The sequence below is a fragment of the Lingula anatina genome, chromosome 6 (genome assembly GCF_051362555.1).
Source record: "Lingula anatina isolate TDL-2025a chromosome 6, LinAna3.0, whole genome shotgun sequence".
Taxonomy (NCBI): Eukaryota; Metazoa; Brachiopoda; class Lingulata; order Lingulida; family Lingulidae; genus Lingula; species Lingula anatina.
This window is the reverse complement of record NC_141772.1, coordinates 11776375-11800866: the sequence shown is the minus strand read 5'-3', so window position 1 is coordinate 11800866 and position 24492 is coordinate 11776375. Positions and strand designations below refer to the sequence as shown.

Genomic DNA, 24492 nt, shown 5'->3' with positions numbered 1-24492 from the left:
ATTAAATCGTTTCTTTATTCTAGAAAGATTTCTAAAACAGAAACAATAATTCTTTTAATTGGTGGACTACTCTATTATACTGGATTAAGACTGAAATCTGTATGTAATGCTGCGTCTATACAGGGAATTATATACAGGGAAATATATAGGCCTACATGGTTTGGATTTCACCATGGCTAGTACTGCTTGCTTTTGATTTATTCATTCTTTTCCAAATAATTGTTTATACATCTTTTATGAGACTAAAGGAGTTTCAGCTCTCATTAGGGAAACGTTTAAATATACTTCCCTTTGTTGACGCCACTTACAGGGAAGATGTCCTATAAATTGTACATTTAACATGGCGCCAGTTTGATGCGTACGGTTAAAAGGTACATAAACCAATACGATGCTTAAAAAACAAATGTTTATTTATTTATTCATTTTATTTTATTTTTGCACTGACATCTGAATTAGCAATTTAGATAAAAGAAACGGGTGAAAAGCTATTTGACAATTAAACGTATGGTGCGTTTTGCAACCGGTTATTGTTGCCGGTGCGTTATCGTCATATTGTCCAGCCGACCAACGTTGATACGCGGCAATGCCACGGTTGCCACGGTAACCAAAGCAACTTGAATCAAAACCTTTACGCTAGCTGAATGTGCAGAACAAACCTGTTAAAAATTATATATAAGCCTATTGAACACAAAATCCTTGAAGCATTGGAATTAAAAAATGAAAATACTGTTGGGTCAACTGCAGTGCATCAGCAATGCATTATTATTTTCGTATTTCCAACGGTAGATACTGCGTATATCCAAACTTTAGCGTCCAAATGACGATAAATATTTCCAACGGTAGATACTGCGTATATCCAAACTTTAGCGTCCAAATGACGATAAAATTAATGCTAAGAATTTTAATTACTAATCTGAGAACCAGGTACGTTCTATCGCTAGAAATATTTAACCTTTACGTGTGCATAAAACATTATCTGAATGGACCTCCTCATATTTTTCCGGATCACAAATAATATATAATGGATAATTAAAATCCTCTCTCTCTCTCTCTCTTTCTCTTTCTTTCACGCGCACACAAACACATACACACACACACACATTGATTACCATGTGTAAGTTGTGCAAACCATCGATATATTTCTTTTTGTATTTCGTCCATTTATTTTTGGCTCAGAAAATTTACAAAAAGTTCATTTAGCCGATTTTGCTGGCAAGTATGGCGCATACACCGCTGGCGTAGTTTTGCACGGTTCCTTTGTCGCACTCGATGATGACGAGATCGGCCAAGTTTTTGCACATGTCTGCAACAGGTTTAGAGAACAGACCAGAGAGGAAGTTGCCAAGGTACTGGTCAGCAAGCTGTATGCAGGTGCTGTCGGCTGTAGCGGACACTATGGCACATGTACCATTGGTCAGACCGATCACGGAGTTCATGACCGGAACGCAGATGGCAGCAACTACGTCATTTAAGATGCCCCTCTTCATAACCTCGTCTTCAGCCAGAGAGCGGGCTGCGAAAAAATGGGCACACACCCATGATGATATGTCATAAAAATCCCTTATCTTTTAATTCATTTTTGCTAAGGTTTACGTTTAAATTAAAAGCTAAACAGGTGTATTCCTGAAATATATATTCTTGAAATTCCTGAATAGTTAAAAAGGATGAAAATAAATAAAAAAATTAATTAGAAAAAACACCAGAACGTGGAAACAAAAAGAAAACAACTTTCTTTTTTGTAATGCAAAGACAAGTGGGTTAATTGTATAAGGAAATTGATTGGTGAATACAATTTTTTTTACTTTCAAATATTGTTCTTTTATTTAGACTCGTCGTTTCCCAAATTGGGAGTTTTTCCGTTAACCATATCTCAAAATGGCTATTAAGTGATTTGTTCGTAAGTAATTATTCAAATTATCTGGAGAAAATTTTCGACACCAAGTGAAATAATTGATTTTATTATTTAAGGGACCAACATAAAAATTAAGGTCTACTTACCAAGACGCTCAATGGAGTTCTCAGCTGGTTTAGCCGTTGCCACGGCAAACAAAGCAACTAGGATCAAAAACTTCATGGTAAGGGAATGGGTTGAACAAACCTGTTGATAAATAATATGAAAGCTGATTGAAAACAAAATCCTTGCCGCATTAGAATAAATTTTGGTAGGTCTTATCGAAAGTGCAAAAAATACGTCGCTATGGGTTTCCGATTATTTAAGGCAAGAAGTTGCCATAATTACACTACTCACACCAAGAAGAAGCACAGACCAACCTAAAAGCTCTGGTTAATGCTGTAGTTGACTGAGTCCGCCGAAGTTTGCATTATGCCGTCAGTTATAGCTATATAAAGGGTTAGCGAGCACATGCCCACGCGCTGGGGGATCGGGTTTGGCACGATTTTGCCCTCGTTTGCATGAAATTTCTTAACCTCACGTACTGTTCGTGTCGTCCTTATCAATATTTGGGTCAACACATTCACGTAATAATAAATAAAGTAACTAATTGGTAAAATTACTAAGTAAGTAATAAACCCAAATGTTCATATCGTTATCAAAATGATGCTTGCCTAGAATAAAACAAGATTAAATAAGGGATGTTATATATGTGAACGGTGACATAGTGCTCTCTCTCTCTCTCTCTCTCTCTCTCTTAGATACCTTTATTTGATGTCAATCGTAATAGAAGCAGAAAAGATAGGTATTGAAATATAATAGTTTACTTCCGCGCCATAAATACCTATAAAAACTTCACACGAATAAACAGTTATCAAACCGACGACGTTAGCGAGTTGGCCATACACGCTGCCGGCGAATATTTACACATTTCCATAGTTACTCTCGTTGACGGCGAGTTTGGCCAAGTTAGAGTACACGGATGCATCAGGGATAGAATCAGACCAGAAAGGAAGCTGCCAAGGTACTGGTCAGCAAGCTGTGTACAGGTGCTGTCGGCAGTAGCGGACAGTACGGCACATGCGCCATTGGTCAGACCAATCACAGAGACGATGACAGGGGTGTCCTCTCTAAGTACTGACTATTGACTACCGACCCCTACAGTTACATCTATCTTTATATACCTTCACATATACTATTACATTACGTTGGCTTCCCAGCCAGGTGGGTTGCTGGAGTGGCCACTTTAATTTGATTACACGTATGATAGAGGAGACCTCAAGACTGAGTTCTAAATGACTTCTACCAGTAGACAAAAGGTTGATAATTTAAACTGATTGATCAAGGTGGATTATATAGTTTCAAGGCAAAAGACCATTCCTAAATCTAGCTGAAGTGGATGTTCCATTAATAAAAAATCTGGCTTCTCATTTAATCATGTTACCTAGTGTGAATTTATACAAACTGACTTCCTTAACTTGACCTGTATACTAATTACATCCTGAAGACATTTAACCCACACATTTATATAATAAAACAAATTACATTCAGGACACATAATATTATATAACAGCCTTATAAACTTCTGGAAATAAAAATTAAATGAATTTGAATTTATCATTTAATAGTTGCTATTTCAAAGTCAACAAAACCGAATATTCATGCAGTTGTACCAGGATATTCAGCGAGGTCACGGTGAGGTCAAAAGGACAGACCACCTTATAACTGCCAAGACACGCAGAATATTACGTTTTCCAAAAAAAAAAAGGACTTATGCCCAGGCTTAAGGGAAAAACAACATTTCATATTTGTTTCAAATTTTCACAAGCGGCACATAGGAATATAAGTATAGTTATATTTTATCACTGAAAAAAGGTTCTCAAAATTATTATAGAATCCGTGCTTGCCATCAGATCACCTTGAACTTCTTAGATGGCCTCACTCTGCAATACTCTGTTAAGGGATTATAAAAAGCGCACTTAAAAAAAATCGAGTAACAGTAACTTTGAATATCAGAACGGATCCATTTACCATTGGAACGTATCGGGCAATTGACCCTTGCCCCAGTAAAATCCGTTTTATGGAATTTGTCATCCCTATAACTTTAAGACCAATAATGATGTCACCCTCAAGCATACTTGTACTAGTAAATGGTTTTTGTATTTCTGGAAAGTTTTCTAAAACAGGGTCGAAGAGTCATTTATTTGGAGGACTACTGTATTATACTGGATTAATAAAAATTAATGAATTTTGGGTATAATGCTGTATCTATATAGGCCTAAATGTTTTGGTTTTCACAATGGCGAGAACTGCTTGTTTTGATTTAATCATTCTTTTCTAAAGAATTGCTCATACATCTTTTATGCGACTAATGTAGTTTCATTTCTTATTGGGAAAACGTTTAAATATATTTTCCCACTGTTGACGTCTACTGTTCCTTACAGGGAAAATGCCCTAAAAAACTGAACAAGGCGCCAGTTGGATGCGTACGGTTAAAGTAGGTAGACCGATACAATGCTAAAACAATGCTTTATTTATTTATTAATTTTACACTAATATCTGAATAAGTAATTTAGATAAAAGAAACGTATAAAAAGCTATTTGAACAAACGTATGGTGCGTTTTGCCACCGGTTATTGTCGCTCGTGGGTTATCGTCGTATTCTCTTACGCGACAATGAAAATACTGTTGGGTCTACTGCAGCGCGCTTGAGATGCATTATTTTTTTCGTATTTCTAAAGCTTAGATTACATTTGAAATGCAATGCCCTTACGGTGCACGTATACAGCCCGTAACACCCTTTTCGTACGGCGTCTGAGCGGAGGTAGACGGTGGCCGTGCTAAATCGGATTTAAGGCCATGTAATGTAGACATACTCGGCGTAGGCCGTAGCTTCTTACGATTTCAAAAAAAAAAGAAATAATAATAATAATAATGATAATAATAAAATAAATAAATAAATAGTATGGACAATTTTATAGTACGGCGCCCGTGTAAAAGTAATCTAGGCTTACCGGTAGGTACGTAAAATTCCAAACTGTAGGGTCCAAATGACGATAAAATAAATGAGAAGAACTTAAATTATTAATATGAGAACCAGATACGTTTCATCGCTTGAAATATTTAATCTTTATGTGTGCATCAATACACAATCTGCATGAACTTCCTCATATTTTTCCGGATCACAAATAATATATGACGAGATAATTAAAATCCTCTCTCTCTCTCTCTCTCTCTCTCTCTCTCTCTCTCTGTTTGTCTCTTTCTCTCTCTCTCCCCCCCTCTCTCTCTCTCTCACACACACACACACACATTGCTAACACGCACTGAAATAAGTGTGTAAGTTTTGCAAATCATCAATATATTTCTTTTTGTCTTTCTTCCATTTATTTTTGGCTCAGGAAATTTACAAAAAAAGTTCATTTAGCCCATTTTGCTGGCAAGTGCGGCGCATACACCGCTGGCGTAGTTTTGCACGGTTCCTTTCTTGCACTCGATGATGACGATATCGGCCAAGTTTTGGCACATGTCTGCAACAGGTTTAGATTTATTTATTTGATTTATTGTCTCTTTACACAAACTTGTGTGACTGTACTTATGTATGTATGGTTCAAATCTGTAAAATAATAAAAAATGCTTAAATAACTGAAACCCTAGAAACCCTAGAGCACATTATATATAGATATAAAAAATAAACAGATAAATAAATATTAATAAAGTGAATACATTGAATAATAAAGAAAAATGACACACTACTTTTGAAATTATCCACGTGTCCACACCCAAATTTTACTTGTAAAAACCACAATATACATACCCAAAACCAAAATTTAACTCCATATAAATTTAATAGTGATAATGACAATTATATAAAGTACAAGTAAATGAAACTTACATTTTTATGTCCTCTTTTGTATGACTAAATTCTTGCTTCTTAGGTGTATGTGTAAAAATGAACTGCTTGCTTCTTAGGTGTGTGTGTAAATCAAGGAGTTATAACTCCTTGCCCGCATGTTCAGCGAGGTCACGGTGAGGTCAAACAGACAGACCACCTTATAATTGCTCAGACACGCAGACATTATCGCTTTCACAAAAATGGACTAATGCCCAGACTTAAGACAACTCTTCATATGTGTGTCAACATTTCTCAACCAATACATTAAGCAACACATAGAAATATAAGTCATTCCATTTTATTATGAAAAAATCAGACCACCTTGAACTCCATACCTGTAGATGGCCACACTCCGTAATAATCTCTCAAGAGATTATAACCGCACTTAAAAATGACAAAAATCAAGAAACAGTAACTTTCAATATTAGAACGGATCCATTTACCATTGGAACGTATGGAAAATTGACCTTTGCCCCAGCAAATTCCCGCCAAAATGAAGAGTTGTCATTCCTATAACTTTTAAACATGTATTGTAGGCATCTTCAAACATACTGGTACTAGTAAATTGTTTTTTTTTCTAGAAAGTTTTCTTAAATACTAACAATAATTCGTTTAGTTGGAGGACTACCGTACTATACTGGATTAATAAAACCGAATTTAGGTTTAATGCTTTGTCTATACATGTATAGGCCCTCTTGCTTTGGATTTCAGAATTGGGAGCACTTCTTGCTTTCGATTTAATCAGTCATTTCCAAATAATTGTTCATACATATTTTATGAGACTAAATGAGTTTCGGTTCTCATTGGGAAAACGTTTAAATGTATTTCCGTTGTTACTACAGGGAAGATGCCCTATTAATTGTCCATTTAGCACCGTACCGGTTGGACACGTACTGTTAAGGTTACGATACGATACGGTTAAGACCAATGCGATGCTCAAAAAACAAATTATTCATTATTTATTTATTTTGCACAAATATCTAAACAAATAATTTATGTATTGTTAGTAATTGACAGCCACGAGTGAGTAAGGAGTGGGAGTGTTTTGTAGAGTAATTTGAGTTGATTGACATGACCTCGTCATACTTTAGCGCAGAATTTAATGTTCACTAATGAGAACGATGTAAGAGGTTTTAGGGAGTACAATGCAGGAGGTTGAAGGGAGAGGAAGAAAATGTAGATAACGTAGTAAGGAAGTGACAATAAAGAGAAGTTTTACCTCGCGTAATCAGTAACATAAAGTCAATATCATCGTCACATTTACATTAAAGAAACATGTAAAAAGCTAAATAAACGTATGGTGCATTTTGACACCGGTTAATGTCGCCGGCGGGTTATCGACATATTGTCCAGCTGACCAACTTTGATATGCGACAATGAAAATACTGTCAGGTCAACTGCATTATTGGGATACAGTGATGCATTATTATTTGGCCAACAGTAGGTACTACGTAAAATTCCAACTGTAGCATGATGAAAAAATAAATGATAAGAATTTAAATTATTAAATTGTTGTAAATATGAGAACCAGATACATTTTATTTAAGCTTTATGTATGCATTAAATCATCATCTGCATGGGCCTTCTCATATTTTTTGGATCATAAATAATATATGATAAGTAAATAAGAATTATCTCTATCACAGAAAATCACACACGTGCGTGCACACACACACACCCATACACTGAACAACGCGCATTGAAATAATTGTGTAAGTTGTGCAAATCATCAATATTTTTCGGTCTTTCTTGCATTTATATTCGGGAGAGGGAATTTACAAAAAGTTCCTTTAGCCGATTTTGTTGGCAAGTGTGGCGCATACACCGCTGGCGTAGTTTTGCACGGTTCCTTTCTCGCACTCTTTGATGACGATATCGGCCAAGTTTTTACACATATTTGCAACAGGGGCAGAGAACACACCAGAGAGGAAGTTGCCAAGGTACTGGTCAGCAAGCTCGTTGCATTTCTTTTCGGCAGAAGCGGCCAGTGCGGCACATCCACCATTGACCAGACCAATCACAGAATCCATGACGGGAATGCAGATAGCTTGAAGTACGTCATTGAGGACACCCCTCTTCATTACCTCATCTTCAGCCAGAGAGCGGGCTGCAAAAAAGCGAGCATACAGTCATGATGATAATTCATAAAGTGCCCTTATCTTTAAAATAAATTTTGGTGAGACTGTGATTAGATGTGGAAATAAAACTTTCTTTTTTGTAATGCAAAAAAGTGGGTTAATTGTTGGAGGAAAGGCATTGATGTATATACTTTTTTTGACTTTTCAAATACTATTCCTTTATTGAGACCCTACGTTCCAAAAATTGGGAAATTTTTACATAAGCCATCACCCAAGTGGTTTTTTAGATTCTTCTTAGTAATTACTGAAATAGTCAAGAGAAACTTGTTGTTGACACCAAGTGAAATCCTTTACTTGATTATTTATTATTAGGTCTACTTACCAAGACGCTGCATGGAATTCTCAGCTGGTTTAGCTGTTGCCACGGTAACCAAAGCAATGAGGATCAAAAACTTCATGGTAACGGAATGGGCAGAACAAACCTGCTGAAAAATGATATAATAGCCGATTAAACACAATTAGAATTAGTACTGTTTCTGTTTTAAAATTCAGATTTTTGGCAGATTTATCATAGAAGTCAAATGCAAAATGTAAGTCGTTATTGTTCAATTACTGAAGGCAAAAAGTTGTAATAATAAAACTATTTACTACAAGAAGAAGCACACACAAACCTTGAAAAGTCCTGGTGAATACCGTATTTGACTGAGTCTGCAGAAGTACGCAGTATGTCGACAGTTCTGGATATATGAAGGGTTGGCGAGCACATGCCCACGCGCTGGGGGATCGGTCTTGGCGCGATTTTGCCCTCGCTGCATGGTTTAAGATTACCTAACCTCACGTATTGCTCGGGTCGTCCTTATCAATATCAGGATGAAAACATTCTTGAAATCACTAATGAAGTGACTAATTGGTAAAATTACTAAGTTACTAATATATTCAAGTGTTATATCGTTATCAATGTAAGATATATATCGGAGAAACGGACACACGCCTATTGTTTACTTGGAGTTCAACAACAAGATTAAATAAGGGATATTATGTCTGGGAAATGTGACAGAGTGCGTTCTCTCTCTCTCTCTCTCTCTCTCTCTCTCTCAGGTATTCAAAGATAATGGCTTATATTCGCACAATAACTACCAATAAAATCTTCACACGAATAAACAAGTATTCTAACTAACGATGTTGGCGAGGTGGTCGACATGGTGCCGACGAAGTTTTGCACGTTTCCTTTATGCACTCGTTGACTGCGAATTTGGAACATGATTGCAACAGGGGAAGAGAACAGTCCAGAAGGGAGGTTCCAAGGTACTGATCAGCAAGCTTCATGCAGGTGCTGTCGGCGTTCGTCAGACCGATCACAGAGTTGGTGACGGTGTGTCCTCTCCAAGTGCTGACTACTGACTACCGACCGCCACATTTATATCTATCTTCATATACCTTCACATATACAATTACAATATATTAATTGCTTCCCAGCCAGGTGGATTGCCGGAGTGGCCACTTTATTTCAATTACATATATGATAGAGTAGACTTCCAAATTGAGATCTAAATGACTTCTAGTAGACAATAGGTTGGTAACTTAATATTATGGATCAAGGTCAATGATATCGTTCCAAGACAGAGGACCATTTCTAAATACATTTGAGGTGGATCTTCTATTAATCAAAGATATGACCTCTTATTCAATTAAGTTACCTGGCGTGACACTATGCAAACTGACTTGTGACCTGTAAACTAACTATATAAGTATACTCATTATACATCCTGAAGACATTAACTCACACAGCTATATAATAAAACAAATTACATTCAGGACACATAATATTATATAACAACATTGGAAGTTAAATTGAATGAATTTGAATCGATCATTTTTATACTTGATATTTCAAAGTCGAGAAAAGTGAAAATTCATTAATAGGGCCGTAGCCTGAGCAAAATGCCAGGGGGCGAAGACCCCGAGGGGGGAGGGTGTGGGAGGGGGTGTCGATCCCCCTCCCTTGGTGTGGAAAATTTTTAAAAACTGTATGTATAATACTGCATTCTGGTGCATTTTAACTGTTAATTATTGCTCGATCAGAAGTCAGAAATTGTGGGTTCATTTTGCCATGAGTATAGTCATTTTTTCAACACAACACGCCTTTGTAAACAGATTGTTGAATGATTGTCTAGTGGCCATGAGTGCATTTTCTCACAGAATTGATACCAACTTTGCAATTATTTTTTTCACCTTTGCGATTATTATTATTCTTTTGCACCTCAAATGCCAGGGGGCGGGCCAGCTGCCCCCCCTTGCCCCCCGGAGGCTACGGCCCTGATTAAAGGCATTAAATTACAAGTGCAATTCCAAGATGATTTGTAGTAATAGCCCAGTGAACAAGTCTGAATGAAACAGAATATTTTGATTTTATAACGAATTAAGCGGATCGATAATGGAATTGAATCATCATGAATTCTGTTTAAGTCGAATTGGTCTGAATTAATGCCTTAGTATACAACTAAAGAGCATTATCTTAACAAAAACGACGGGAAACAAAAGTTGAGTTATTTGCAATTATAAGGTATCTTTAAAGTTAAAACAAGAGATTATTGATGACACCATTTAGAATCGTTATTTACTTTTATTCGATCACTAAAATAATTCTTAAAAGGACCTTAATTTCATTTGTCATAACCGGTTATATTATTTCAAGGACCAACATAAAACGTTCAGTCTACTTACCAAGACGCTGGGTGGAATTCTCAGCTGGTTCAGCCACTGACTCACACTTGAGAAAATCAGTTTAATTCTCAGTACTATGAAGAGAGATTCATTAAAATATAACTATAAACAGCCTGAGGGGACACTCACTAAAGAAAACCCTTTTAGATATCAGCATTGTGAAAAAAATTTCATACGAAAAAAAGCAGATCCCTATCTACAGCAACGTGTTGAATGGAACACAGAAAGCAATTTAGGTGATCAGAATGGTGGCGCCATCTACAACAGCATGGCTTTGCAGACTTTGTACAAATGTTGTTACGTGCCGTACCACCAAACGGCCATTTGTGGGCGGTGTGAATTCATCGATTTGGCATGTGCACAACGAACTGATTCACAAAGATGAAAAAGTGTACCTGGGGTTACAGGATTCACGCACCACCAGACTGCTGTTACCTACACCTTGGCCATATGGTCCGCTGAAGTACTGTAACAAAATTATTAGGCCTATTGTACTATTTTAGAGGTCCCTGATATCAGATAGCTGTTGTTACCCGCATGTTCAGCGAGGTCACGGTGAGGTCAAGTCGACAGACTACTTTATTACTGCCCAGGCACGCACACCATTCAGTAATCTTTTTTAAAAAAGGACTTATGCCCGGACTTACGTGGATAACAACTCTTTATATGTGTTTTAAAATTTCACAAATATAAGTTATTCCACTTTATCATCTAAAAAAAGTTCTCGAAATTATTATAGAATCCGCGCTTGCCATCAGACATCCTCGAACTTCATAGATGGCTACACTTTGTCACAATGTCTTAAGTGATTATAAAAAAGCACACTTAAAAAACAATCAAGTACTTTAAATGTTACTTTAACAGTTACTTTAAATGTCACAACAGATCCACTTACCATTGGAAAGTATGGAAAAATTGACCTTTGCCCCAGCAAAATCCGTTTTATGGCACTTTCCCGCCAAAATGAAGAGTTGTCATCGGTATAACTTTTAGACCAATGTTGTAGATATCTTCAAACATACTGATTCTAGCAAAGCGTTTCTTTTTTTTCCTGAAAAAATTTCTATAACCGGAACAATGATTCGTTCAATGGAAGGACTTCTGTAATATACTGGATTAATACGACTTAAATTTAGGTGTAATGTACATCTATATATATATATATATATATATATATATATATATATATATATATATATATATATATATATATGCCTTCATTTTACATTTAACACATGCGTAGAGTTAAGGTACGCAGACCGATACGATGCTAAAAACAAATATTTATTTATTAATTTATTAATTAATTAATTAATTAATTTATTTATTATTTATGCACTAATATCTGAAAAAGTATTATGAAAACATAAATGAAACATGTAAAAAGCTATTTGAACGAGTAAACGTATGGTGCGTTTTGCCACCAGTAATTGTCGCTCGTGCGTTATCGTCATATTCTCAAGCTGACCAACGCTGATTCGCGGCAATGAAAATTCTGTTGGGTCAACTGCAGTGCACCTGCAATATTGTTTTATTATTTTCGTATTTCCAACGGTAGATACTGCGTAAAATTCCAAAACTTTATCGTCCAAATGACGATAAAATAAATCATAAGAATTTTAATTATTAATCTGAAAACCAGATACGTTTTATCGCTAGAAATATTTAACCTTTACGTATGCATCAAAACAGAACCTCCTCAATTTTTCCGGAGCACAAATAATATGTAATGAGTTTTTAAAAAATCCTCTCTCTCGCTCTCGCTCTCTCTTTCTCTCTCTCTCTCTCTCTCTCTCTCTCACACACACACACACACACATTGATTAACACGCATTGAAATAAAAACTTAAGTTGCACAAATCATCAATATATTTCTTTTTGTCTTCCACTTATTTTTGGCTCAGGAAATTTACAAAAAAGTTTAGCCGATTGAGTTGGCAAGTTTGGCGCATACACCGCTGGCGTAGTTTTGCACGGTTCCTTTCTCGCACTCAATGATGACGAGCTTGGCCAAGTTTTGGCACATGGATGCAACAGGGGAAGAGAACAGACCAGAGACGAAGCTGCCAAGGTACTTCTCAGCAAACTGTATGCAGGTGCTGTCAGCAGTAGCGGACACTATGGCACATGTACCATTGGTCAGGCCGATCACGGTGTCTATGACAGGGACGCAGATGGCTTGAAGTACGTCATTGAGGACACCTCTCTTCATAACCTCATCTTCAGCCAGAGAGCGGGCTGCAAAAAAGCAGGCATACATATCTAAAAAAATTATCTTTTTATAAGTTCTTTTTTTGCTAATATTTACGTTTAAATTAAAAACAAAACGGATATATTCCTGAATAGTTTATAAGGAACAGAATAAAAAAACACCAGAACGTGGAAACAAAAAGAAAACAACTTTCCTTTATGTAATGCAAAGACAAGTGGGTTAATTGTGTGAGGAAAGTGATTGGTGAATACAATTTTTCTGACTTTCAAATACTATTCTTTTATTTAGACTCGTCGTTTCCCAAGTTGGGAGTTTTTCCGTGAACCATATCTCAAATGGCTATTAAGTGATTTGTTCGTAAGTAATTATTCAAATTATCTGGAGAAAATTTTCGACACCAAGTGAAATAATTGATTTTATTATTTAAAGGACCAACATAAGAAATAAAGTCTACTCACCAAGACGCTCAATGGAGTTCTCAGCTGGTTTAGCCGTTGCCACGGCAACCAAAGCAACTAGGATCAAAAACTTCATGGTAAACGGAATATGCAGAACAAACCTGTTGATAAATGATATGATAGCTGATTGAAAACAAAACCCTTGCTGCCTTAGGATTAATTTTGGTAGGTCTTATCAGAGACGCCAAATGCAAATTAAACGTCCCTATGGGTTCCGACTATTTAAGGCAAGAAGTTGTCATAATTATACTATTCACTGCAAGAAAAAGCACAGACCAACCTTAAAAGCTCTGATGAATGCTGTAGTTGAATAAATCCGCCGAAGTGCGCAGTGTGCCGCCAGTTCTAGCTATATAAAGGGTCAGCAAGCACATGCCCACGCGCTGGGGGATCGGGTTTTGCACGATTTTGCCCTCGTTTGCGTGAGATTTCCTAACCTCACGTACTGTTCGTGTCGTCCTTATCAATATAAGAGTCAAAGCATTCACGTAATTATTAATAAAATAACTAATTGGTAAAATTTGCACATTTTCATAGTTGCACTCGTTGAAGGCGAGTTGTGCCAATTTGGAGCATGAAGATGCAACAGGGTTAGATAACAAACCAGAGAGGAAGTTGTTAAGGTACTGATCAGCAAGCTTTATGCAGGTGCTGTCGGCAGAAGAGGACAGAAGGCCACATCTTTGAACTGCATAGATGACCACACACTGTAATAATCTTTTTAGAGATTATAATAAACAACACTTAAAAAAAGAAAATAATCGAGAAACAGTAACTTTGAATATCAGAACGGATCCATTAATCATTGGTGGGTACTGGAAAATTGACCTTTGCCCCAGCAAAATCCGGCACTCTTCCCGGCACTCTTGGACCAATATTGTAGTCATGTTCGAACATACTGGCACCAGAAAATAGTTTCTTTTTTCTAGAAAGTTTTCTAGAAAAATTGATTTGTTTAATTGGAGGACTACTGTATTATACTGGGTTAATAACCTGAATTTTAGGTTCAATGTTGCGTCTATATAAGCCTACTTGCTTTGGTTTTCAGAATGGCGAGCACTTCTTGCTTTCGATTTAATTATTCTTTTCCAAATAATTGTTCATACATCTTTTATGAGACGTAATGAGTTTCGGTACTCATTGGAAAAACGCTTAAGTATATTTCCGTTTGTTCACGTCTACTGCTACTTACAGGGAAGATACTCCATTAATTGTCAATTTTGCACGGCTCCAGTAAGACGTGCCCGGTTAGGGGAACGATACGATACGGTTAAGACCGATACGATGCTGAAAAAACGTTTATTTTTTTAAATTTTATTTTGCACAAATATCTAAATAAGTAATTTATGTAATGTTAGTTATTGACAGCCACGAGTGAATAAAGAGCTGGGAGTGTTTTGTAGAGTAATTTGAGTTGATTGACATGATCTCGTCGTACTTAAGTACAGAATGTAATGTAAACGAGTGAGAACGATGTAAAAGGTTGTAGGAAAACAATGTAGGAGGTTGAAGGGAGAAAAAGAAAATGTAGATAACGTAGTTAGGAAGAGACAATAGACAGGTTTAGCAAACGACAAAGAACGTAGACGAAGTACGGAAAAAAGGTTCGTACGTCATATGTTGTAGCTGCCGTTTCTCAAACACCGAACAACGAATACGAAAACAATAGAGGTCGTGAGAAAAAAATGTTCAGTTTGTAACAATTTTACATCCGTTTTTACTTACGATAAACCAACCTGAAGGCAATCATAAGAAGCAACATATGTTCATTTACCAGTAAACGTGATTTGACGTGTATCGATGGTGTAGTAATGTGTGAGCGACGTCAATTCGTCCTTCGTCTTCGTTGTTCGTCGTTTGGTAAACCTCTAATAAAATGTATGAAGGAACAAAAAAATTGTTTAGTTTTTACCTCGAGTCATCAGTAACATCAAGTCAATACCATCGTCACATTTACATTAAAGAAACATGTAAAAAAAAAGCTATTTGACCAATTAAACGTATGTTACGTGTTGCCACCGGTTAATGTTGTCGGTGGGTTAACAGCATATTGTCCAACTGACCAACGTTGGAACACGGCTGTGAAAATTCTGTCGGGTCAACTGCGATGCATTATAATTTTGGTATTGCCAACGGTAGGTTCTACGTAAAATTTCAAACTGTAAGGTCTAAATGATGAAAAAATAAATGATAAGAATATAAATTACTAATTTTTTGTAAATCTGAGAATCGGAAACATGGTATTGCTTGATATATAAGCTTTATGTATGCACCAAAACATAATATGCATGGCGTCCCCATATTTTCCGGATCACAAATAATATATGATAAGCAAATAAGAATTATCTCTCTCACACACACAATCACATGCGTGCGCGCACACAAACACACACACTTAGCAACGCGCATTAAAATAAATATGTAAGTTGTGCAAATCATCAATATATTTCTTTTTGTCTTCCCTACATTTATTTTTGGCACAGGAAATTTACAAAAAGTACATTTAGCCAATTAAGTTGGCAAGTTTGGCGCATACACCGCTGGCGTAGTTTTGCACGGTTCCTTTCTCGCACTCGATGATGACGAGATCGGCCAAATTTTTGCACATGGATTCAACAGGTTTAGAGAACACACCATAGAGGAAGTTGCCAAGGTACTTCTCAGCAAGCTCTTTGCATTTGCTGTGGGCCTTGGCAGACACTACGTCACATCCGACATTGGTCAGACCGATCAAGGAGTCCATGACGGGGATGCAGATGGCTTGAAGTACGTCATTGAGGACACCTCTCTTCATAACCTCATCTTCAGCCAGAGAGCGGGCTGCAAAAAAAAAGCGAGCATACAACCATTATGATATTTCATAAAATACCCTTTTAAGCTCATCTTTGCCAACAGATCCGTTTAAATTAAAAACAAAACAGGTATATATTTAAATAGTTTATAATGAAAAGAAAATAGGAATGAATTACAAAAAAAAAAAAAAAAAAAAAAAAAAAAAACCCAGAACATTTTGAAAAGAAAGAAAACACTTATTTTTGTGATATAAAGAAAAGTGGAATAATTGTTGGAGGAAAGTAATTGATGAATATAACATTTTCTTACTTTCAAATACTATTCCTTTATTTAATGGCGTCGGTTTTCCAAATTGATAGTTTGTCTGAAAGCCATAACCTGAAGAGCTATTTGGAGATTCATGTTTAAGTTATAATTTAAATTGTCAAGAGAAAATTGTCGAAACAAATTGAAATTATTGACTAAATCATTCGAAGGACCAACATAAAAAAATCAAGTCTACTTACCAAGACGCTCAATGGAGTTCTCAGCTGGTTTAGCCGTTGCAACGGCAACCAAAGCAACTAGGATCAAAACCTTCATGGTAACAGAATGCGCGGAACAAACCTGTTGAAAAAGATAAAACAGCTGATTAAAAACAAAATCCTTGCAGCCTTAGAATTAAAAAATTGTTTTGTTTTACAAATCAGAACTTTGGTGGGTCATCACAGAAGTCGAATACAAATTGTACGTTGTTATTTGTTCCAATCATTGAAGGCAATAAGTTGTCATTATTACACTGTTTACTGCAAGAAGAAGCACCAACAAACCTCGAAAAAGTTCTGGTGAATACCGTATTTGACTGAGTCCGCAAAAGTATGTAGTTTGCCGCCAGTTCTAGCTATATATAGGTTGGGGAGCACATGCCCACGCGCTGGGGATCAGTCTTGGCACGATTTTTACCTCGTTGGTTTGAGGTTCCCTAACTTCACGTGTTGCTCGGGTTGTCGTTATCAACATAAGGGGCATTCTCAAAATTACTGATGAAGTGACAAATTGGAAAAATTACTTAGTTTGTTTTATAAATTCAGATATTCATATCGTTAACAATTTGGGATTTATCGAAGAACCGGACACCCGTGTAATGCTAACTTAAGAGTTCAACAACAAAATAAAATAAGGCGTTATATCTGTTAACTGTGACGCAGTGCTCTCTCTCTCTCTCTCTCTCTCACACACACACACACACACATCTTTATTTGATGCCACTATTAATGAAAGCAGAAAAGACATGTGCATATATTCGAAGATAACGCTTTATTTTTGCACCATAACTACCAATAATATCCTCTCACCAATAAACCCGTAATCTAACCAACGGCGTTGGCGAGCTGACCACAAACGCTGCCGGCAAAGTTTTGCTCAGTTCTTTGTTGCACATGGATGCAACAGGGGCAGCGAACAGAGCAGAGAGGAAGTTGCCAAGGTACTGGTCAGTAAGCTGTGCGCATGTGCTGTCGGCAAAAGAGGAGAGAAGGGCGCATCCGCTATTCGTTAGACCGATCACGGAGTCCATGACGGTGACGCAAATGGCTTGAAGTACGTCACTGATGACACTCCTCTTCATAACCCCGTCTTCAGCCAGAGAGCGGGCTACAAAAAAGTTAACAGACAGCAATATCTTGTTTGATTACTGCATCAAAATGTATTTTTTTAATTACTGCAAAATTTAAATTTTGCTAACTTGCAAAAGACATTGTAAGATCCAGATTGTGTGTGAAAGAAAAATAGTCTTTTGTAATAACAAGGTTGTATATGGTGTCAGGAACTTTTAATTCATTAAGTAAAGCATGTCAATAATCCTGCCTTAGCACATAATGTTAGTAATTCCAAGAAAAGAGCACCATCTTAACAAAAACGACGTGAAGGAAAATGTTAGTTATAGTTAAACAATTAAAAAGTATCTTTGAAGTTAGAAAGCGATTGTTGATGAGACCATTTAGAATCTTTATTTTCGACCACAAAAAATAAGTCTTTATAGGGGCTTTACATCATGACTCTTATTTTAGAAAAACTGTTTAACTGTCAGTGCTGTGAAAAGATACTCATTAAAATAAAGCTGTAAACTGTCTATGAGGACACAAACTGGACATAAACATTTAGATGTCAGAACTGTGAAAACGAAAAGCAGTGTTAAAAAGCAAGAAATGACTTACACTATAGAAAAGCCTTAATTAATAATGCTTAATAATAAAAAATTATTATGATTTTTTTATAGTCTAAATTGAACAGAATAAGATTGATAAAGTTAATAAATAAATAGACAGTTAAGATATTAAGGGTATTGTCACCTTTCGCCTAAAGCTCCTTATTTACTGTCATACATACCTAGGGATGTTATGTGACCGTGGCGATATGATGATCACTGAAGCCTGTCCATTTAGCCAAGCTTCAGTGAAGATCGAAGGCAACCTCGAGCCGCTACCCAAAAATATCTCACTTCACTCGACATTTCTGCGTAGCGTCTCTCGGAAAACTCGGATTTAACCTCGATGTAGTCTAGAATTCCACGACTACATCTTGGTTAAATCAGTCGAGGTCTCTTAAATGCTGAAAGCCAAAGACAGAGTGATCATGCGACCTTCTTGGCATCAAGAGAATAGTTACGTTGCTTGCGTTATATAACTACTAGTAGAAAAATGTAAAATCTCTCACACTCTTAAAAAAATAGCATAAACTTTTCACGTTTAACAATTATTATTTATAATTTTATTACACTATGTCATATCATATGGGTATGGTTTGAAAACGGGAATTCGTTTACATTTAAGCCACACGTGCAGACAAATTATTTGTAAATCTATAACTTTTTAACGAGGGTTGTGTTATTTACCTTTTGTTTTTAAGCTGTTAATTCTTCCTCTTTATCAGATATATCGGTAAAAATCAAATATATCCCCCCTTTGAACTTGTAATTACATGTAGCACATGAATGCTATGAAAACTAGCACATGCATATTCCGAAACCGCCTCGTAGTAAAAAATGTCACCAAAACGTAAAATTATTACTCCTGTGGACTTGAAATAAACATCCATTTGATTTTGACTATATTCCGAAACTGTCAGAAATATCACCAAAAAGTAAATTTCTTTCTCCTTTGCACTTGTGAAAAATTATATATATTCCATTCCGACGCTCCTTGTTTATCAGAAATGTCACTAAAAAGTAGAGGTTTTGCCTTGGAACCCTTTTTCCGCAGCAGTCCCAGCTAGGTGTGGCTCAGCCGAGACGCGCATGGTCAGTGTCGACGGTTGATTAAATACCTTTCAAGCCAGTTGAACGTCCACGACAAGTATTTAGCAAAAATTGACCAAATTGGTCAGACATTACGTAAGAATTTGGCGGGAGGTGACCAGCGCACGTGGACGAGTTTATTCCGTATAACATCTCTAGAGCGTGATATAGGTTCACTTTATTCGATTTTAGGGGTGTTTTAGGATGAAATGACTCGAAGTTGGACAAATAAGACTCGTTTTTATTCATCCAGTAAGGAAAGTTTGGCGTAGTCAAACGACATTTTATGGCGACAACAATCTCCAGAGAGCTTATTTAAGCACATGTGCATTCTGCTCATGCTCAATTGTGCCCTAGAGGGGTAATCTCCTTAGAGGCACATGTTGCTACTTATACCATGGGGCATCACTGCCTGGCCTCATTTTGCTTGATTCATTCTGTTCACGAGCATGATACAATTAAGCTACAAGTTATCTCAAATCTGCAACTGAAATCTTCAGTTCAAAAAATTTCATTTTACCATGGTATAAGTAGCAACATGTGCCTCTAAGGAGATTACCCCTCTAGGGCACAATTGAGCATGAGCAGAATGCACATGTGCTTAAATAAGCTCTCTGGAGATTGTTGTCGCCATAAAATGTCGTTTGACTACGCCAAACTTTCCTTTATGTCTCCTCCATCTCAGTGTACCACAAACTTTTATAGTCTCATTCATAGCAAGAAAGAAGGTAACAAGGAATATTGTTTGTTCGTGATTTGGCCAAACCAGGCCGCTTTTATTATATAACCCCTCTATCCTAATCGTTTTAACAATAATAACAATGTAGTAAATTGTTGCCTGTATTAAATGTTATGGCCTTAGGGATAAAAATTATATATCAAATATTCAATGAGACTCATCATCCTAAAAATTATGATGCGACGAGTCAGCAAAAGTTATTATTTACCAACAATTTTGCACAAATTTCATTTGTGGGGTTGCAAAGAGGCCATAACCTTGACTGGTGCCCAAATGCACTGGGCAAGGAAAACCCCACAAAGGGGGCCTCAATTTGTGCAAAATTGTTGGTAAATAATAACTTTTGCTGACTCGTCGCATCATAATTTTTAGGATGATGAGTCTCATTGAATATTTGATATATAATTTTTATCCCTAAGGCCATAACATTTAATACAGGCAACAATTTGCTACATTGTTATTATTGTTAAAACGATTAGGATAGAGGGGTTATATAATAAAAGCGGCCTGGTTTGGCCAAATCACGAACAAACAATATTCCTTGTTACCTTCTTTCTTGCTATGAATGAGACTATAAAAGTTTGTGGTACACTGAGATGGAGGAGACATAAACATATGTATGTATGTAGTAGTGGCTGGTTTGACCGATAAAAATAGTGAATTTGATGACTAGTATGCCAACAGATCGAGGTATGAACAGATTACCTGTAATATATAGCAAAACACGGAGGATTACAATTCCAGAGAGAGTTATGACGAAAAAAAGTCAGTGTGTATTGATGAAGTAATTACTTAAAATCGCTGAAAGTCGTACATAATGTGAAATCTGGAAGTGCAACCCTATATTAATATCTGATACACTGGAATATTAATAGGGTGTATTTATTTGATATATTCAAAACCCGTACTCCCTGATCGACATTCTTTAGTTATTTTAACAACTGATTGTTTTCTCAGTGTTGTTGGTTAAATTTTAGCAGTCATTGCACGCTACGACCAAAACATTTGAAAATCAAAATTCTGCTTAATAGTTAAAGACAACAGGCCGTTCAAGGAAGTTTATACAGTTACGGGAATGTTCCTTAACTTTCATCAATTTTTTGCATGAGTCCTGTAGTCCATACGGAGCTATTTCCTCAAATATAAACTTTTGTCATTTTGTCAACAAGTTGTCTGGCAATTTGTTTTACTCTCTTTCTCTATACTCACTTGTAACCCAGATGCTCAGACTCGCAATAAAATGTTATTTTCCGATAATTTTCTTTTTGGTGGTTTGTGACAAGAGCTTCCATCAATATGGCGTAGTTTGTTATTTTTATTTCACTCTTTATATTAAATTGAATGGGAAGCATATGTTTATACAGATCCCTATTTATAACAACACGTGATCATGTTGACTGGAATACAGAGGAATAACATTTGAGGTATTCAGCATAGTGGCGCCATCTACAACACAATGGCTCTGAAGAATTTGTACAAATGTTCACGTGCCGTACCACCAAACGGTCATTTGTGGGCGATACCAATTCATCGATTTGACACGTGCACAATGAATTGATGTACAAAGATGATAAAAGTTTCCCTCAGGTAATAGGATTGACGCACCTCTGGGGGGTTGTAACCTACACCCTGGCCAAAGGGTCCGCTAGGAGACTGTTAGAAAGTTATTGTACTTAAATTTTGTATACTTATTTAGAGGTCACTGATATCTAAAGGCATTTCTTACCCTCATGTTCAGCGAGATAACGGAGAGGTCAAGCAGACAGGCCACCTTATAACTGCCCAGACCCGCACACTAAAATCGTTTTCACTGTGGTTCAAAATTTCACAATTAATACATTATAAACTGCACATAGAAATAAAATAAATTCTGTGTTTTATCACCGAAAAGGTGGCTTTTGCAATTATTATGGAATCAGTGCTTGCCATCGGACCGCGTTAAACTACATAGATGACAAAACTCTATAACAACCTCTTAAGAGTTTATAAAAATGCACTTTTAATAATAATAATAATAATAATAATAATAATAATAATAATAATAATAATAATAAACAATCGACTAACAGTAAGCATTGAAAAGTACGGGAAAATTGCCCTTTACCCCAACAAAATCCGTTTTATGGCATTTTTCCCGCCAAAATGAGGAGTTGTCAGCCCTTTAACTTTTAGACCAGTGTTTTAGTCATCTTCAAATCGATTTATTTTCTGGAAAAACTGGGACAATATATTATTTGATTGGAGGTCTACTGAATAACGTTGGATTAATTAGACTGAAATTTAGGTGTACTGCTGCGTACATATAGACCAAGATGCTTTGGTTTTCACAAAGGTGAGCACTGCTTCCGTTTTTTTCCAAATAATTGTTAATATATCGTTTATGGGACTTATTGAGCTTCAGCTCACTATTGAAAAGGCGTTTAAATATACTTTCCGTTTTTTCAAGTGTTCTGCTCCTTACAGGGAAAATGCACTATTAATTGTCCATTAAGCACAACGCCAGTTGACGCGTACGGATTAGGTTCGTAGACCGATACCTTGCTTAAATTGTGTTTAATTTTTTCACCAATAGGTAAATAAGTAATTTATATAAAGACACGCGATAAAAGCTATTTGAACAATTTAACGTATTTTGAGTTTTGCCACCGGTTAATATATATTATCACCGGTGGGTTAACATCATATTGTCCAGCTGACCAACGTTGATACACGGCAATAAAAATTCTGTTGGATCAACTGCAGCACGCTTGCGATGCATTATTTTCGTATTGCAAATGGTAGGTACCTGTAGGTACTGCGACAAATCCCAAAAACTGTAACGTCTAAATGATCATTAAATAAATGATAAGAATTTAAATTACCAAAATGTTCATAAGAGGACCAGCTACATTTTATATCTTTCATGTTTGACCTTAACATATGCATTAAAGCATCATGTGTATGGAGCTTCTCATTTTTTTCCGGATCACTAATAATAAATGATAAGAAAATAAATATTTCTCTTACACACGCGCGCGCTGACACACAAACAGTTTTGCAAATCATCAATTTATTTTTCTTTGTCTTCCCTGCATTTATTTTTGATACAGGAAACTTACAAGAAGTTCAATTAGCCAATTAAGTTGGCAAGTTTGGTGCATACGTTGCCGGCGAAATTTTGCACGGTTCCTTTGTTGCACTCGTTGACGGCGATTTGGGCCAAGTTAGAGCACATGGTTGCAACAGGGCCCTTGACTAGACCTTTCAGGAAGCTGCCAAGGTACTGTTCAGCAAGCTGTGTGCAGGTGCTGTCGGCAGAAGAGGACAGAAGGGCACATCCGCCATTTGTTAGACCGATCACGGAGTCCATGACGGGGGTACAGATGGCAGCAACTAAGTCACTGATGATATTCCTCTTCATCACCTCGTCTTCGGCCAGAGAGCGGGCTGCGAAAAATGTACATACAGCCATGATGGTATTTCACAAAATACTTTTATCTTTTAAATTTATTTTTGCAAAGACTACGATCAGATTTGCGTTTGAATAAAAAAACAAACATGTATATTCCTGAATAATTTATAAGGAAGAGAAAATTAGAATAAAGTCCAAAGAAACGCCAGAACATGTTGAAACAAACAAACAAAACATTATTGTATTTTTGTTTTGGGAACTCAAAGAACAGTGGGTTAATTGAAGTAGAAAAATTTTGATGAAACTACTTTTCAAATATTTATTTAGACCCCACGCTTCCAAAACTGAGTTTTCCGTCAGCCATCACCTAAAAGGGCTGTTTAGAGATTATTTTAAGTTAGTATTAAATGAGGCAAGAGAAATCGTTGAGTGTCATCGTTGAGTCTACTTACCAAGACGATCAATGGAGCTTTCAGCTGGTTTAGCCGTTGCCACGGCAACCAAAGCAACTAGGATCAAAACCTTCATGGTAACGGAATGTGCAGAACAAACCTGTTGAAAAATGATATAACAGCCGATTGAACACGAAATTCTTGCAGCCTTGTAATTAAAAAAAGTTTTTTTTTGTTTTAAAAATAAGAATTTTGGCAGACTTATCATTAAAGGCAGTAAATTGTCATAATCACACTATTCACTACAATAAAAAGCACAGACAAACCTTGGAAAAGTTTTGGGGAACGCCGTATTTGACTGAGTCTGCCGAAGTGCGCAGTATTCCGTCAGCGCTGGCTATTTAAAGGGTCAGAGAGCACATGTCCACGCGCCTGGGATTGGTCTTGGCACGATTTTGCCCTCGTTGGTTCGAGATTTCCTAATCTCGCGTACTGTTCAGGTCAATTTTAGGGTCAAAGCATTATTAGTGATGAAATGACTAATTGGTTAAATTACTAAATTAACAGCACATTAACGAAAATGTTAATATCGAGATTTATCAGAACAACGAACACACGCCGGATGCTTACTTTAAGTTCAACATC

At 36.5% G+C, this 24492-nt stretch overlaps 4 protein-coding genes across 4 annotated transcripts; all 4 read right to left on the bottom strand.

The window, feature by feature from the left end:
* Positions 1-1139: 1139 nt before the first annotated feature.
* Positions 1140-24004, bottom strand: LOC106173572 (uncharacterized). The gene is made up of 3 exons (XM_087014552.1): positions 23996-24004; positions 1999-2079; positions 1140-1513 (listed from the first exon to the last, which is right to left on the bottom strand). The coding sequence occupies exons 2-3, from the start codon at positions 2072-2074 to the stop codon at positions 1197-1199; spliced, it is 393 nt and encodes a 130-aa protein (XP_086870678.1). The 5' UTR covers positions 2075-2079; positions 23996-24004; the 3' UTR covers positions 1140-1196.
* LOC147761137 (uncharacterized) lies at positions 12460-13601 on the bottom strand. The gene is made up of 3 exons (XM_087016347.1): positions 13539-13601; positions 13259-13359; positions 12460-12826 (listed from the first exon to the last, which is right to left on the bottom strand). Exons 2-3 carry the CDS (start codon positions 13332-13334, stop codon positions 12510-12512), a joined length of 393 nt encoding a protein of 130 aa, XP_086872473.1. The 5' UTR covers positions 13335-13359; positions 13539-13601; the 3' UTR covers positions 12460-12509.
* Positions 15706-16662, bottom strand: LOC106173569 (uncharacterized). The gene is made up of 2 exons (XM_087016345.1): positions 16558-16662; positions 15706-16078 (listed from the first exon to the last, which is right to left on the bottom strand). The coding sequence occupies exons 1-2, from the start codon at positions 16631-16633 to the stop codon at positions 15762-15764; spliced, it is 393 nt and encodes a 130-aa protein (XP_086872471.1). The 5' UTR covers positions 16634-16662; the 3' UTR covers positions 15706-15761.
* LOC106173567 (uncharacterized) lies at positions 23096-24290 on the bottom strand. Its single transcript, XM_087014554.1, has 3 exons — positions 24174-24290; positions 23908-24007; positions 23096-23490 (listed from the first exon to the last, which is right to left on the bottom strand). Exons 2-3 carry the CDS (start codon positions 23981-23983, stop codon positions 23174-23176), a joined length of 393 nt encoding a protein of 130 aa, XP_086870680.1. The 5' UTR covers positions 23984-24007; positions 24174-24290; the 3' UTR covers positions 23096-23173.
* Between the last annotated feature and the right edge of the window lie 202 nt (positions 24291-24492).